The sequence below is a fragment of the Coregonus clupeaformis genome, chromosome 18, assembly GCF_020615455.1.
Source record: "Coregonus clupeaformis isolate EN_2021a chromosome 18, ASM2061545v1, whole genome shotgun sequence".
NCBI lineage: Eukaryota > Metazoa > Chordata > Actinopteri > Salmoniformes > Salmonidae > Coregonus > Coregonus clupeaformis.
In genome coordinates, this window is record NC_059209.1 from 27,221,379 (window position 1) to 27,239,090 (window position 17,712).

At 43.8% G+C, this 17,712-nt stretch overlaps 1 protein-coding gene across 1 annotated transcript in view; it reads left to right on the top strand.

The window, feature by feature from the left end:
• Nucleotides 1-17,712, top strand: part of LOC121530646 (semaphorin-4C) — an 88,686-nt gene that overhangs the window by 61,587 nt on the left and 9,387 nt on the right. The window contains exons 3-10 of the mRNA XM_041835764.2: nucleotides 9,719-9,873; nucleotides 10,932-10,994; nucleotides 11,114-11,212; nucleotides 11,811-11,907; nucleotides 12,007-12,126; nucleotides 14,745-14,896; nucleotides 15,314-15,489; nucleotides 17,135-17,279. Coding sequence (XP_041691698.2) covers nucleotides 9,719-9,873; nucleotides 10,932-10,994; nucleotides 11,114-11,212; nucleotides 11,811-11,907; nucleotides 12,007-12,126; nucleotides 14,745-14,896; nucleotides 15,314-15,489; nucleotides 17,135-17,279 — 1,007 coding nt within the window. The remainder of the gene's footprint in view (nucleotides 1-9,718; nucleotides 9,874-10,931; nucleotides 10,995-11,113; nucleotides 11,213-11,810; nucleotides 11,908-12,006; nucleotides 12,127-14,744; nucleotides 14,897-15,313; nucleotides 15,490-17,134; nucleotides 17,280-17,712) is intronic.

The window sequence follows — 17,712 nt, forward strand, 5'->3', positions numbered from 1 at the left end:
TGCCAATGAAGCCCCTTTGAATGGAATTGAATTGAGAGAGGGAGGGGGGGGGGGGGTTGTTTGAAATGCCAGCACAATGCTTTGATGCGGAGAATGAGACTAAATCTTCAAAGGAAACCCAATGCAAATGAGTGGCGCTGATTGAACAGGCTTTATTGGCATGGGAAACATATGTTTGCATTGCCAAAGCAATTGAAATAGATAATAAACAAAAGTGAAATCAACAATAAAAAATTAACAGTAAACATTACATTCATAAACGTTTCAGGGGAATAGAGACATTTAAAATGTCATATTATGTATTTATACAGTGTTGTAACGATGTGCAAATAGTTAAAGTACAAAAGGGAAAATAAATCAACATAAATATGGGTTGTATTTACAATGGTGTTTATTCTTTATTTTTTTGTCATTTATCAGACACTCTTATCCAGTATGGAGGACTAAAAGTGCCACAATTAAATAAATAAATACACCATTAAATAATTACTTAAATGTGTCATTAATTAATTAAAATTAGAATTAAATACATAAATGTGTTATTAAATGTGTCATTAATTAATTCAAATACCGATTCATTTTATGTAAAATACATATATAATAATTTCACTATTTACATTTACATTTCATGGTCCTGCGTTGGAGTGCTTCCTGAATTACTTAAAACTGTCAAACTGACCCATCAAAAGTTGGTAGGCGGAACCTAACGCCTGATTGGTTACCCTCTGCATCAAGCCAAGACAAATCAATTCCGGATAATGTCAGCAGGTCCTGCTTCTACATCCTCTGCTAAGTTTAAAATGTCTCTAACCAACTCCCTGGAAAGTTCACGGAGATCCTCCATTGTCTCTATCCAGGTTGGCCTACTCTACTTCAGACCAAAGCAATGGATCAGACTAGATTCGCGTTAGCCCCGCCCACTGACTTTGATGGGTCAGTTTGACAGTTTTAAGTAATTCATGAATCACTGCAATGCAGGATCATGAAATGTAAATGTAAATAGTGAAATAATTATATATGTATTTTACATAAAATGAATCGGTATTTGAATTAATTAATGATACATTTAATTACACATTTATGTATTTAATTCTAATTTTAATTAATTAATGACACATTTAAGTAATTATTTAATGGTGTATTTATTTATTTAATTGTGGCACTTTTAGTCCTCCATAATCCAGAGCGACTTACATGAGCAATTAGGGTTAAGTGCCTTGCTCAAGGGCACATCGACAGATTTTTCACCTAGTCGGCTGGATTATAACCAGCGACCTTTCGGTTACTGGCACAACGCTCTTAACCACTAAGCTACCTGCCGCCCCACTGGTTACCTTTTTATTGTGGTAACATGTCACAGATCTTGCTGCTGTGTTGGCACACTGTGGTATTTCACCTAATAGATATGGGAGTTTATCAAAATTGGATTTTTGTTAAAAATTATTTATCTCTCTGCCCACCATTTACGGTAATGAGTGGTTGGGAGGGATGGATGGAGGGAGGGATAGATGGATGGAGGTAGGGTGTGTGATTGGGGGGAGAACAGACAGAGAGGAAAGACAGAGAGAGTGTAATGTTTACTGTAAATTTTTTCTTGTTTATTTCACTTTTGTTTATTATCTATTTCACTTGCTTTGGCAATGTAAACATACAGTATGTGTCCCATGCCAAGAAAGCCCTTTGAATGGAATTGAATTGAGAGAGGATCCCTCCATCCTCCACTATGTCCCTGGTTGAATGGGGTTAATAGTATGGAGCAGATGTCATGATCTAAAGTGGAGTAGAGGGGCTCTAAGTCATATTGTTCTGTAAACTGCTGGGGGTCCATCACAAAACAGTTATAATTATCATTAATCCATCCTTGCGCCATTCTCTCTCTCTGTTCTTCTCTCTCATTGTCGCTCTCTCAATTCTTCTCTCTCCCTGAGCCGAGCAGCCAGGCAACGCGAAGTGGGCACTCTTCTTCAGAAAGGTCATTTGTGGAAGAAATCAACTTGATTTCATCTTCTTGATGTAGAATTAAACTGCAGTCTCCCACTGCTTCAGAGACGACCCTGTTTCTGCTTTTCAACCCCCTCCTCTCTCCTATCTCCTCTTGTTGTTGTGTTAATGGTTTCTCAAATGACTGCCTCGCCTGGTTCACCGACTACTTCTCAGATAGAGTTCAGTGTGTCAAATCGGAGGGCCTGTTGTCTGGACCTATGGCAGTCTCTATGGGGGTGCCACAGGGTTCAATTCTTGGGCCGACACTTTTCTCCGTGTATATCAATGATGTCGCTCTTGCTGCTGGTGACTCTCAGATCCACCTCTACGCAGACGACACCATTTTGTATACATCTGGCCCTTCATTGGACACTGTGTTAACAAACCTCCAAACGAGCTTCAATGCCATACAACAATCCTTCAGTAGCCTTCAACAGCTCTTAAACACTAGTAAAACTAAATGCATGCTTTTCAATCGAACGCTGCTAGCACCCGCCCACCCGACTAGAATCACCACTCTCGACGGGTCTGACCTAGAGTATGTGGACAACTACAAATATCTAGGTGTCTGGTTAGACTGTAAACTCAACTTCCAGACTCACATAAAGAATCTCCAATCCAAAGTTAAATCTAGAATCGGCTTCCTATTTCGCAACAAAGCCTCCCTTCACTCATGCTGCCAAACATGCCCTCGTAAAACTGACTATCCTACCGATCCTTGACTTCGGCGATGTCATTTATAAAATAGCCTCCAACACTCTACTCAGCAAATTGGATGTAGTCTATCACAGTGCCATCCGTTTTGTCTCCAAAGCCCCATACACTACCCACCACTGTGACCTGTACGCTCTTGTTGGCTGGTCCTCACTACATGTTCGGTCGTCAAACCCACTGGCTCCAGGCCATCTATAAATCACTGCTAGGCAAATCCCCGCCTTATCTTAGCTCATTGGTCACCATAGCAGCACCCACCCGTAGTCTGCGCTCCAGCAGGTATATCTCACTGGTCATTCCCAAAGCCAACACCTCCTTTGGCCGCCATTCCTTCCAGTTCTCTGCTGCCAATGACTGGAACGAATTGCAAAAATCTCTGAAGCTGGAGACTCTTATCTCCCTCAATAACTTTAAGCATCAGTTGTCAGAGCACCTTACCGATCACTGCACCTGTACACAGCCCATCTGAAATTAGCCCACCCAACTACCTCATCCCTATATTGTTATTTAATTTGCTCTTTTGCACCCCAGTATCTCTATTTGCACATAATCTCTTGCACATCTAGCATTCCAGTGTTAATACTATTGTAATTATTCTGCACTATAGCCTATTTATTGCCTTACCTCCATAACTTGCTACATTTGCACACACTGTATATATATTTTCTGTTGTATTTCTGACTTTATGTTTTTTTTTACCCCATATGTAACTCTGTGTTGTTGTTGTTTTTGTTGCACTACTTTGCTTTGTCTTGGCCAGGTCGCAGTTGTAAATGAGAACCTGTTCTCAACTGGCTTACCTGGTTAAATAAAGGTGAAATAAAAAAATAAAAAAAATAATCCACTTTTAGCATTTCCTCTCCATGTTTGCCCTCCCACTCCTCCTCCCCCATCTCTCCTAGTCCACTTCCCCCTTCTCTCACCACTCCCTCCCCTAATCTACAGCATTTACACAGCACTTCCCATCGCTCTCCCTGTACTCATTGTCTCATGCCTTGACTTTCAATACAACCCCTTCTGAAGTTTCTCTAGTGCAACAACTGGGTGTGTGTGTGCGTCTGTTGAACTACTGTTTGTGTGTGTATTTATCTCCATGTGGGTACCTGGGTCGTTCCCCCAATTAGGTGCCTTTTGAGTAGTGTAACTTGGTGAAAACAACTTTTTATTTCGCCTAAATTTAACATTGTCATAAAGAGCATATGTTCAACTTAATAAAAAACATGTTTTCCCATCAACAACAAAAAATATACAAAGTGCCTATTAAGTGCCAAATAAAGTAACAGGGTTGACCGTAACAGGGTTGACCGTAACAGGGTTGACGATTTCATCTTAAATCATCCATAAATCCTCTTGTGACAGAGGGAATGGAAGCTTGTTGTGTGCAACAGGGAGGGGCAATTGAATGCAAGCTTTCAAAAAATGGAAATTGTTAAAACATTTCTAGCCTGTCTATCTATGGGTAACAGTGTTGATGTGTAACATGGTTGCCCTTAAAATGAGGGACAGGTTGTTGTTTTTTAACTTAAAGTGAATAATAATCTTAAAAAATTTAATTGTTAACAAAATAACTAGGCCTTTACAATGATGGTGAAAACTTGGATAAATGTTGGTGTTAAGTGGGTTAAAATCTTCCTAGAAGTCACAGAGGATGCACAGAGCTGCCTCACCCACAATCGGCAAAATGTAGAATTTTTGCACTTTAGCAAGATTTGTATATACAGTACCAGTCAAAAGTTTGGACACGCCTACTCATTCCAGGGTTTTTCTTTATTTTTTCCTACATTGTAGAATAATAGTGAAGACATCAAAACTATGAAATAACACATATGGAATCATGTAGTAACCAAAAAAGTGTTAAACAAATCAAAATATATTTTATATTTGAGATTCTTCAAATAGCCACCTTTTGCCTTGATGACAGCTTTGCACACTCTTGGCATTCTCTCAACCAGCTTCATGAGGTAGTCACCTGGAATGCATTTCAATTAACATGTGTGCCTTCTTAAAAGTTAATTTGTGGAATTTCTTTCCTTCGTAATGCGTTTGAGCCAATCAGTTGTGTTGTGATAAGATAGGGGGGGTATGGGCGCGTGTGTCTCTCCTCATCCGGCACACGCGCCCATACCCTCCAATGTTTATACGCTGCTGCTCTCTAGATAATAACTATATTCCACGTTTATAAGATAGCCCTATTTGGTAAAAGACCAAGTCCATATAATGGCAAGAACAGCTCAAATAAGCAAAGAGAAACGACAGTCCATTATTACATTAGGACATGAAGGTCAGTCAATACGGAACATTTAAATAACTTTGATAGTTTCTTCAAGTGCAGTCGCAAAAACCATAAAGCACTATGATGAAACTGGCTCTCATGAGGACCGCCACAGGAATGGAAGACCCAGAGTTACCTCTGCTGCAGAGGATAAGTTCATTAGAGTTACCAGCCTCAGAAATTGCAGCCCAAATAAATGCTTCACAGAGTTCAAGTAACAGACACATCTCAACATCAACTGTTCAGAGGGGACTGTGTGAATCAGGCCTTCATGGCCGAATTGCTGCAAAGAAACCACTACTAAAGGACACCAATAAGAAGAAGAGACCTGCTTGGGCCAAGAAACACGAGCAATGGACATTAGACCGGTGGAAATTTGTCCTTTGGTCTGGAGTCCAAATTTGAGATTTATGGTTCCAACCGCCGTGTCTTTGTGAGACGCGTTGTGGGTGAATGGATGATCTCCGCATGTGTATTTCCCACCGTAAAGCATGGAGGAGGAGGTGTTATGGTGTGGTGGTGCTTTGCTGGTGACACTGTCTGTTATTTAATTAGAATTCAAGGCACACTTAACCAGCATGGCTACCACAGCATTCTGCAGCGATATGCCATCCCATCTGGTTTGGGCTTAGTGGGACTATCATTTGTTTTTCAACAGAACAATGACCCAATACACCTCCAGGCTGTGTAAGGGTTATTTTACCAAGAAGGAGAGTGATGGAGTGCTACATCAGATGACCTGGCCTACACAATCCCCCGACCTCAACCCAATTGAGATGGTTTGGGATGAGTCGGACGGCAGAGTGAAGGAAAAGCAGCCAGCAAGTGCTCAGCATATGTGGGAACTCCTTCAAGACTGTTGGAAAAGCATTCCAGGTAAAGCTGGTTGAGAGAATGCCAAGAGTGTGCAAAGCTGTCATCAAGGCAAAGGGTGGCTATTTGAAGAATCTCAAATATAAAATATATTTTGATTTGTTTAACACTTTTTTGGTTACTATATGATTCCATGTGTTATTTCATAGTTTTGATGTCTTCACTATTATTCTACAATGTAAAAAATAAAAAAGAACGAAAGAAAAACCCTTGAATGAGTAGGTGTTTCCAAACCTTTGACTAGTAGTGTTTATAAAAAAAAATGGATGTATTTAATTTTCCATGTGGTTTATATTAAAGAGCACTTCGTTGAGTATAACAGGCTTTTAAAATTCTATTCAATATTGGTGCACAATTTCTACTTAAAATATCAAAGGGACACAAAAGGCTCTCATTTCACGGAATGACCCACCTGCTTTTGACCAGTTTGTGTGTTCTTTTGTAGTGGCCGGGTGCTATACAGTGTATGTCTCCTTCTTTCTTGGTCTGAATCATTTTAGTCTGTATGTTGCTGCTTCAAAGAGCCTAAAATAGCCCTTTAATTATAGTGCGGTGTGTGAGCTCCTCCATGGTTAGCAGCTATAAGCAGAGCCTGGCAGTATTTATAGTAAAGCTCTCATTGAAAGGAGCGCTAGCTAACTGGAGAGGAGAGGCTGGAGCAGCAGCATACATGGAGGCACATCAGAGGAGACCTAAAGGAGCTCTGAACCAGTCTTTCTTAACTGAGCCAAGCCCTGCTCCCTGGCCTGCTTCTCTGCTGCTCTGGCCCTCCCTCCCTCCACAAGCCTGACCCTGAGCTCTCCCACAACGCAGCACACGCACATACACACACACATACACACACACACACCTAGAGCGGAGATGGGAGCTAGAGCGAGACATCACAGAGATGGGAGTATAGAACTCTTATAGCGGAGTGGCTAGCTAAAATCACAGAGAGACGGAACACTGGTGCTCTGTTTCCATAGAACCCATAGAAGTGACCTCGGCACATCACAAGAGTTCAACTGTGGAGAGACACAGACCTCTGCTGCCTCACCCACAATCAACATTTTATGGGTTTGCAGTTTTCCCTTTGGTCTGTGGTGTGTGTGTGTGTGTGTGTGTGTTTCATCTGTTGAAGTCATTAGACCTTCTCTTTGCTCTCATTTCTGTGGCATGTTACTCCTTCTCCCCCTTTCATTCTGGTTTAGTCTCTCCTCTTATGTAGTGACTTTAATGTCTAGTATCTTTTCATAATACCTGCTAAATCCGACAGAGACCCCTCATTAAGCCCCCCTACCACGCAGGCAGTCCGACTGGCCTCTGTGGTGACAGATGGGAAGTGCAGCCTGTCATAACAACTGGTAATGACAGTGGCGCTAATAATTTTAAACAACCCCATTCAAGCTCTGCAAAATGTTCCGTTATTGTGGTGAAACGTTCAAGTCACTAAGCAGGTACCCCGGAGGGTTGTTTGGGAGTGTGTGTGCCGGGGAGAGGTTTGTGTGTGTGTGTGTTTACGTGCATGCAAGTGTGTGTGTTTATGTGTGTGAGTGTGTGTGTTCTACTGTGTGTGTGAGTGTGTGTGTATGTGTGTGTCAACGGCAGAACTTTTCTGGCAGAGTAGAACCTAGCAGATGTGCTCTGGTCTCCCCTGAGGATCTCGTCTCTTCTCCTCTCATCTTGTCTCTCCTCATCCAGCACACGCGCCCATACCCTCCAATGTTTATACGCTGCTGCTCTCTAGATAATAACTATATTCCACGTTTATTCCCTTCTCCCCACTGCCTATCCCCTCGAGTTTCCTCTCCTCTCTTGCTCTCTTTCTCTGTCTCTCTACCTCCCCCTCTCTTTCTCTTTCTCTCTCTCTCTCTCTCTCTCTCTCTGACTTGTTGGCCTCCAACCCACCACTATAGTTCTGGTTCATTGCTATACCCTCAAACTAGGCCAGGAAGAAAGTCACATGACATTGTCACCATAAATCAGAAGTGAAGTCCACCCCTCCTGTAGGAGCTCAGGTTTTATTTTTAGAGGAACAGGAATATTATTCAATTCATGATATCACTTTACTGAGGCTTGTCTGACGTTTCGCACATGACTTCCTTTTGATAAGAGCGAGGCACGGTGACACGACAGGGAACACAGGCATGGATAATGGAAACTACACTGCATTTTCATTTCCACTCTGTCAGTGTCTTATGTTTGTGTTTTACTGCATAGTGTGTGTGGTGTGTGTGTGTGTGTGTGTGTGTGTGTGTGTGTGTGTGTGTGTGTGTGTGTGTGTGTGTGTGTGTGTGTGTGTTGGGAGGGTGTGTATGTGTGGTTGTGCCTATTCATGTGTCTCTGTGTGTGTGCCACTTTGATGACAGAGAAAGTCATCAACATCCCACTGCTGCTGAACTCTGATAATTATGGCCCCAAAGGTTTTTAATTTGTGACATAAACATGTATGACGATTCGATGTACATTGCCATCTTCAGGTCAAGTGAAACGTGTGTGTTTCGAACTGTATTATCTAGGTACAGTGCCTTCAGAAAGTATTCACACCCCTTGACTTTTTCCACATTTTGATGTGTTTCTGCCTGAATTTAAAATGGATTAAATTGAGATTTTGTGTCACTGGCCTACGCACAATACCCGATAATGTCAACGTTTTTAGAAACGTTTACAAATTAATTAAAAATGAAAAGCTGAAATGTCTTGAGTCAATAAGTATTCAACCCCTTTGTTATGGCAAGCCTAATTAAGTTCAGGAGTAAAAATGTACTTAACAAGTCACATAATACGTTGCATGGACTCACTCTGTGTGCCATAATAGTGTTTAACATGATTTTTGAATGACTACCTCATCTTTGTACCCCACACATACAATTATCTGTAAGGTCCCTCAGTCGAGCAGTGAATTTCAAACACAGATTCAACCACAAAGACCAGGGAGGTTTTCCAATGGCTCGCAAAGAAGGGCACCTATTGGTAGATGGGTAAAAATAAATAAAAAGCAGACATTGAATAACTCTTTGAGCATGGTGAAGTTATTAATTACACGTTGGACTGTGCATCAATACACCCAGTCACTACAAAGAAATGGTTACAGAGTTTAATGGCTGTGATAGGAGAAAACTGAGGATGGATCAGCAACATTGTGGTTACTCCACAATACTAACCTAAATTACAAAGTGAACAGAAGGAAGCCTGTACAGAATACAAATATTACAAAACATGCATCCTGTATGCAATAAGGCACTAAAGTAAAACTGCAAAAAAATTGGCAAAAAAATGAACTTCATATCCTGAATACAAAGCATTATGTTTGGGGCAAATCCAACACAACACATCACTGAGTACCACTCTTCATATTTTCATGAATGGTGGTGGCTGCATCATGTTATGGGTATGCTTGTCATCGGCAAGGACTAGGGAGTTTTCTAGGGTAAAAAAGTTGAAGCTAAGCACAGGCAAAATCCTAGAGTAAAACCTGGTTCAGTCTGCTTTCCAACAGACACTGGGAGACAAATTCACCTTTCAGCAAGACAATAACCTAAAACACAAGGCCAAATATACACTGGAGTTGCTTACCAAGACGACATTGAATGTTCCTAAGGGGCTTAGTTACAGTTTTGACTTAAATCGGCTTGAAAATATATGGCAAAACTTGAAAATAGCTGTCTAGCAATGCTCAACTTGACAGAGCTTGAAGAATTGTAAAAATATTGTACAATCCAGGTGTGCAAAGCTCTTAGAGACTTACCCAAGTTTTCACTTTGTATTGTGTATAGATGGGTGGAAAAAATACATTTAATCCATTTTGAATTCAGGCTGTAACACAACAAAATGTGGAATAATTCAAGGGGTATGAATACTTTCTGAAGGCACTGTATGTGTGTTTTTCTACAGAGGTGCTGGACAGCATGGCCAGGTTCCGGGCTCTAGGTGTGTGGAACTACACTATGGTGACTCTAGCAGAACACGAGAGGGTTCTATATGTAGGAGCTAGAGAGGTCCTATTCGCCCTGGACCCTAACGACATCAGCAGACAACTACGACCTCTGGTAACTACACACAGACAGACAGACACACACACACACACCTCAGCACAGCAGACACCAACCACAGCTACAACCTCAACCCCATAGACATGCTACACGAGTGCAGTTAGTTTCTTGTGCAACATTCCTTAACTATGTTGAATGGAATTAAAATATTCTGATTCTGATGCCATTTGTTCAGTGGTGGAGGGGTAACAAAGTGATTACATGATTATCTATATGAATGTTAATCAATGTAATTATTCCATAAAAAGCTTAGTACAATGAAGGCTTGGTAAAACTTGTTAACATGCCTCTGTACCTCACATTTTATATCCACTCAGACATGTGCGTTTTTGAACAGCAGTATAGCGATTGTTATCTGATTTAACTTTATAATGAGCATTCATTGGATTGTTGTGTGATTGATTATGAACATCCAACAGTTCTGTGTTGTGAGCATCCCAGTAATAAGCAGCCCACCTGTTTGCTGCTGTTCTGGTGAGGTTTAGAGGGACGATAGGGCCACTGGATGCCAACTGCCTCATTATGTCCCACCTCTGCACCTATCTCACCATCTGCTGTGTTATCCTCTCATCTCTCTCTCTTCCCCACCATCTCTCTCTCTCCCACCATCTCTCTCTCTGATCCATCTCTCTCTCTCTCTCTCTCTCTCTCTCTCTCTCTCTCTCTCTCTCTCTCTCTCTCTGATCCATCTCTCTCTGATCCATCTCTCTCTCTCTGATCCATCTCTCTCTCTCTCTCTCTCTCTCTGATCCATCTCTCTCTCTCTCTCTGATCCATCTCTCTCTCTGATCCACCTCTCTCTCTCTGATCCATCTCTCTCTCTCTCTGATCCATCTCTCTCTCTCTGATCCATCTCTCTCTCTCTGATCCATCTCTCTCTCGCTCTGATCCATATCTCTCTGATCCATCTCTCTCTCTCTCTCTCTCTGATCCATCTCTCTCTCTCCCCCACCATCTCTCTCTCTCCCACCATCTCTCTCTCTCCCCCACTATCTGTTACTGTCTCTCTTCCACTCATCCCTCTATCGCTCCCTCTCTTAATCGTTCTCCCTCAGATTGAGTGGCCAGCACCACAGGAGAATAAGAGAGCGTGTTCTGCCAAGGGCAAGAACAACCAGGTACGGATCCTTCAAGTTTCTATTTACATTTGAGTACCTTATTAGATTGAGTCGATGATTATTGCTATGAATGGTAGAATATTATGCTTCAGTCTTAGTCTCCTCTCCCCCTCCCACAGACGGAGTGCTTCAACTACATCCGCTTCCTGCAGAGCTACAACCACACCCACCTCTACACCTGTGGAACATACGCCTTCCAGCCCAAGTGCACCTACATCGTGAGTGGCTCTCAATGGCCGAGTCCCAAATGACAACCTATTCCCTTCTTAGTGCACTTAGAAGGGAATAGGGTGCCATTTGGTACCAACAAGGTCTCAATCACATCCTGGCCGTAAATCTGTGTCTTCATCCCACTCTGTCTGGAGGAGATATTGCAGTTGAGCTGTCCTTGTGGTGGTTTCACAGCTAGCAGCACCAGTGACATGGTGTCATGTCTTGTATCTTCTATCTGACGCATCCACACCACATCCTCCCCATACGGCTGAATCCTCTGTGTCAAAGGAAAGAATTTCCAATGCAAACGAGGCTGTGGTATCTGGCTCTACGTGTGTGTGTGTGTGTGTGTGTGTGTGTGTGTGTGTGTGTGTGTGTGTGTGTGTGTGTGTGTGTGTGTGTGTGTGTGTGTGCCTGACGGTGATATGATAAGACAGTGTGGCGGAGGCAGGGAGCAAGGACTGTGGCTCCTGTTAGAACTGTTGTCACGGACAGACAGAGCCTGGAGCTGTGTTAGTCATACACTGACCACTGACCACCTGTGTCTCTGTGTGTGTGTCTGTGTCTGTGTGTCTGTGTGTGTGTCCTGTTGTCAACCCACAGAATGCAGACCACTTCAGTCTCAACCCTGGCTCCCTGGAGGATGGGAAGGGCAAGTGTCCCTACGACCCTGCCAAAGGCCACACAGGCCTCATAGTGGGTAAGTCATGTATTCTACTCCATTCTACTCTACTCTATTTTATTCTATGTGTAAATGTTCTGTAATGGTGCTCATTCTGCCTGACTCTGTGTCTCCCAGACAAGGAGCTGTACTCAGCCACACTTAACAACTTCCTGGGTACTGAGCCTGTGATCCTGAGGAACCTAGGACAGCAACACTACAGCATGAAGAGTGAATACCTGCCGGCCTGGCTCAACGGTGAGAGAGAGAGAGAGAGAGAGAGAGAGAGAGAGAGAGAGAGAGAGAGAGAGAGAGAGAGAGAGAGAGAGGAAAATAGAGGAGGAATAGGGAGGACAGATGGAGAAAGAGAGAGAGAAAAGATAGAGAAAGAGAGGGAAGAGGTACAGTGAGGGGAAAAAAGTATTTGATCCCCTGCTGATTTTGTACGTTTGCCCACTGACAAAGAAATTATCAGTCTATAATTTTAATGGTAGGTTTATTTGAACAGTGAGAGACAGAATAACAACAAAAAAATCCAGAAAAACCCATGTCAAAAATGTTATAAATTGATTTGCATTTTAATGAGGGAAATAAGTATTTGACCCCCTCTCAATCAGAAATATTTCTGGCTCCCAGGTGTCTTTTATACAGGTAACGAGCTGAGATTAGGAGCACACTCTTAAAGGGAGTGCTCCTAATCTCAGCTTGTTACCTGTATAAAAGACACCTGTCCACAGAAGCAATCAATCAATCAGATTCCAAACTCTCCATGGTGGTCTCCGATGGCCAAGACCAAAGAGCTCTCCAAAGATGTCAGGGACAAGATTGTAGACCTACACAAGGCTGGAATGGGCTACAAGACCATCGGCAAGCAGCTTGGTGAGAAGGTGACAACAGTTGGTGCGATTATTCGCAAATGGAGAAACACAAAAGAACTGTCAATCTCCCTCGGCCTGGGGCTCCATGCAAGATCTCACCTCGTGGAGTTGCAATGATCATGAGAATGGTGAGGAAAGCCCAGAACTACACAGGAGGATCTTGTCAATGATCTCAAGGCAGCTGGGACCATAATCACCAAGAAAACAATTGGTAACACACTACGCCGTGAAGTACTGAAATCCTGCAGCGCCCGCAAGGTCCCCCTGCTCAAGAAAGCACATATACATGCCCGTTTGAAGTTTGCCAATGAACATCTGAATGATTCAGAAGAGAACTGGGTGAAAGTGTTGCGGTCAGATGAGACCAAAATGGAGCTCTTTGGCATCAACTCAACTCGCCGTGTTTGGAGGAGGAGGAATGCTGCCTATGACCCCAAGAACACCATCCCCACCGTCAAACATGGAGGTGGAAACATTATGCTTTGGGGGTGTTTTTCTGCTAAGGGGACAGGACAACTTCACAGCATCAAAGGGACGATGTACCGTCAAATCTTGGGTGAGAACCAGGGCATTGAAAATGGGTCGTGGATGGGTATTCCAGCATGACAATGACCCAAAACACACGGCCAAGGCAACAAAGGAGTGGCTCAAGAAGAAGCACATTAAGGTCCTGGAGTGGCCTAGCCAGTCTCCAGACCTTAATCCCATAGAAAATCTGTGGAGGGAGCTGAAGGTTCGAGTTGCCAAACGTCAGCCTCGAAACCTTAATGACTTGGAGAAGATCTGCAAAGAGGAGTGGGACAAAATCCCTCCTGAGATGTGTGCAAACCTGGTGGCCAACTACAAGAAACGTCTGACCTCTGTGATTGCCAACAAGGGTTTTGACACCAAGTACTAAGTCATGTTTTGCAGAGGGGTCAAATACTTATTTCCCTCATTAAAATGCAAATACATTTATAATATTTTTGACGTGCGTTCTTCTGGATTTTTTGTTGTTATTCTGTCTCTCACTGTTCAGATAAACCTACCATTAAAATTATAGACTGATCATTTCTTTGTCAGTGGGCAAACGTACAAAATCAGCAGGGGATCAAATACTTTTTTCCCTCACTGTATGTAAAAAGAAAGTAAGGATAGAATGAGAGAGGTCGATGGAGGAAGTGAGGGAGAGGGGATGATGGAACTCTAGATATGGCGAAAGAGTTGGAGAGGGAGATGAGAAATGGAGAGGCTAAGGGGCTAGCTAATAGGACCTCAGAGGCAGTGAGAGATAGAAAAAGCAGGTAAGAGTGTGAAAAAGCCTGGTAGAGGGGTGAGAGGTGGAGAGATGAGGTTAGAGGAGTGGACAGGAGTGATACATGAGGGAAGAGGGGGAAGAGGTGTTAGAGAGAGATAATGGAAGATGATAGAAGGGAAGTAGATGAGATGAGGTTAGAGAGTAAAACATTAGTTCATGTGAGAGGGTATGAGATTAGGGGGAGTGGAGGTGGCAGTGTGTAAGTGCGTGCATGTGTTTGTGTGTGCGCATGAGTGTGACCGTGCGGACATACAGATGTAGGATCTTCATTTGATCACCCTATTGCATGAGAAATTTCCTGCACCGCAGGAAATGCAAACTTGTAGTGTATTCAAGGTTTAAAAAGGCTTCCAAAGTTTGTAATTTCCACTTTAAAATGATTTGTCCTAAAAACAAAATATAAAACCCTCCCCCCAAAAAGGTTTATTCATTATAATCCACATAATAATTCACATTTCCTGTTTCTGTAGGATTATTTTCCTGCTGTAGCAAACTGGCTCAAATTAAGATCCTTAATCTGTACCTGTGTGTGTGTGTGTGTGACTGTGGGAATACGTGCATGTGTGTGTTCATGTCTCTCATGCTCCTGTGTGTGTGTGTGTGTGTGTGTGTGTGTGTGTGTGTGTGTGTGTGTGTGTGTGTGTGTGTGTGTGTGTGTGTGTGTGTGTGTGTGTGTGTGTGTGTGTGTGTTGTCTTCTTAGAGCCCGACTTTGTGGGCTCGGCCTTGGTGAGGGAGAGCAGTGGCAGTAAGGAGGGGGACGATGACAAGATCTACTTCTTCTTCAGTGAGAGAGCTGTAGAGCTGGACTGTGACACAGAGCTCATTGTGGCCAGGGTGGCCCGTGTCTGCAAGGTAGGCTACACGCATATATGGTTAATTTTCAGGACATTTTTGGGAGTAAAAATAATCCTATTTTCCTTAGCCCTTAACCTAACTCCTAACCCTAACCTTAACCCTAAGCCTTACCTTAACCTCAAACCCTAAACCTAACTCTTAAGCCTAAAATAGCATTTTAACAAATTCAGGACATGAAAGAAAAAAAGTCCTGTTTTCCTACTTTGTCAGGACATTGTGGTGTATTGTTAGGACATTGTTGTGTATTGTTAGGACATTGTGGTGTATTGTTAGGACATTGTTGTGTATTGTTAGGACGTTGTGGTGTATTGTTAGGACATTGTGGGTACTGGTAAGTAACTGCTAACTGGCTATTTACACTGAGACACACACACTTCCGTTTTACTCTTTCTGACCATGTGTCTCTCCTCTCAGGGTGATCTGGGGGGCACCAGGACCCTGCAGAAGAAGTGGACCACCTTTCAGAAGGCCAGGCTGGTGTGTTCTCTCCCTGAGCGCCACGTCACCTTCAACAACCTGCGGGAAGTCTTCACCCTGCCAGGCACCGACTGGCGCACCACCACCTTCTATGGCATCTTCCACGCCCAATGGTGAGTCACAATAACACTAACGCCAGGGGGTTTGATGTGCCAAAGAGAATAGCGTTTGTCTGCTTCCCCAAATGGCATCTATTCCCTAAATAGTGCATTACTTTTAAACAGAACCCTGTGGGCCCTGGTCAAAAGTAGTGCACTATATAGGGAATATGGTGCCATTTGGGACACAGACACAATAGCACTGCCAGGGAGTTAGATGTGCCAAAGAGAATAGGCACTCTCTGTCCAATTTAGCACTTTTGCTAACACTGGCCTGGCGTGACTTCTAAGTCTATAAACTATTACAATTATTTTGAAGATATTATTTTATACCCGAAATTACAGTTTTACTAGCCTTGAGTCAGCTAATGTGTCTTCTCTGTGTATAGATGGACTTCAGTGGAGGCTGCTGAGGGGAGGACAGCTCATAATAATGTCTGGAACGGCGCTAATGGAATGGCATCAAATACATAGAAACCATGTGTTTGATACCATTCCACTAATTCTGCTCCTGCCATTATCACAAGCACGTCCTCCCCAATTAAGGTGCCACCAACCTCCTGTGATGGACTTTTCTAATTCTGTTATAGAAAATTAAGTTATTCTCTCCTAATAAAACACAACCATCATCCTATTTCTTCATATCCTATGTCATACAAACAGACAATGTAAAATGACTACAGAAACAACACACCTAGCTAATAACAACCTCTCCCTCAATGTGAGCAAGACAAAGGAGCTGATCGTGGACTACAGGAAAAGGAGGGCCGAACAGGCCCCATTAACATCGACGGGGCTGTAGCGGAGTGGGTCGAGAGTTTCAAGTTCCTTGGTGTCCACATCACCAACAAACTATCATGGTCCAAACACACCAATACAGTCATGAAGAGGGCACGACAACACCTTTTCCCCCTCAGGAGACTGAAAAGATTTGGCATGGGTCCCCAGATCCTCAATGTTCTACAGCTGCACCATCGAGAGCATCCTGACCGATTGCATCACCGCCTGGTATGGTAACTGCTCGGCATCCGACCGTAAGGTGCTACAGAGGGTAGTGCGTACGGCCCAGTACATCACTGGGGCCAAGCTTCCTGCCATCCAGGACCTATATACTAGGAGGTGTCAGAGGAAGGCCCAAAAAATGGTCAAAGACTCCAGTCACCCAAGTCATAGACTGTTCTCTCTGCTACCGCACGGCAAGCGTTACCGAAGCGCCAAGTCTAGGTCCAAAAGGCTCCTTAACAGCTTCTACCCCCAAGCCATAAGATTGATGAACAATTAATCAAATGGCTACCCGGACTATTTACATTGACACTGCTGCTACTGGCTGTTTATTACCTATGCATAGTCACTTTACCCCTACCTACATGTACAAATTACCTCTACTAACCTGTGCCCCCGCACATTGACTCGGTACGCCCTGTATATAGCCTCGTTATTGTTATTTTATTGTGTTACTTTTGATTTTATTTGTTGCTTTAGTTTATTTAGTAAATATTTTCTAAACTCTATTTCTTGAACTGCATTGTTGGTTAAGGGCTTACAAGTAAGCATTTCACGGTAAGGTCTACACCTGTTGTATTCGGCGCATGTGACAAATAACATTTGATTTGATTTGATCATCTTAAACCCATCTTTTTGTTGCTCTCTCCTGTCCCAGGGGGGATGTGGATGTGTCAGCGGTGTGTCAGTACCAGATAGGGGAGGTGAAGAAGGTGTTTGACGGCCCGTATAAGGAGTACAGAGAGGGCTCACAGAGATGGGGACGATACACTGGCACTGTCCCCAGCCCACGGCCTGGAGCGGTGAGTGATGGATGGATGGAGGGAGAGTGGGGGAGGGAGGGTGGGTGAGAGTGAGGAGGGAGGGTGGAGGGAGAGTGGGGGAGGGAGGGTGGAGGGAGAGAGGGGTAGAGAGGGTGGAGGGAGAGTGGGGGAGGGAGGGTGGAGGGAGAGTGGGGGAGTGAGGGGTGGTTGGAGAGTGGGGGAGGGAGGGTGGAGGGAGAGAGGGGGGAGGGAGGGTGGAGGGAGAGTGGGGGGAGGAGGGTGGAGGGAGGAAGAGTGGGGGAGGGTGGAGGGAGAGAGGGGGAGGGAGGGTGGAGGGAGGGAGGATGGGGGAGGAGGGTGGAGTGAGAGTGGGGGAGGGAGGGTGGAGGGAGAGTGGGGGAGGGAGGGTGGAGGGAGAGAGGGGGAGGGAGGGTGGAGGGAGAGTGGGGGAGGGAGGGTGGAGGGAGAGTGG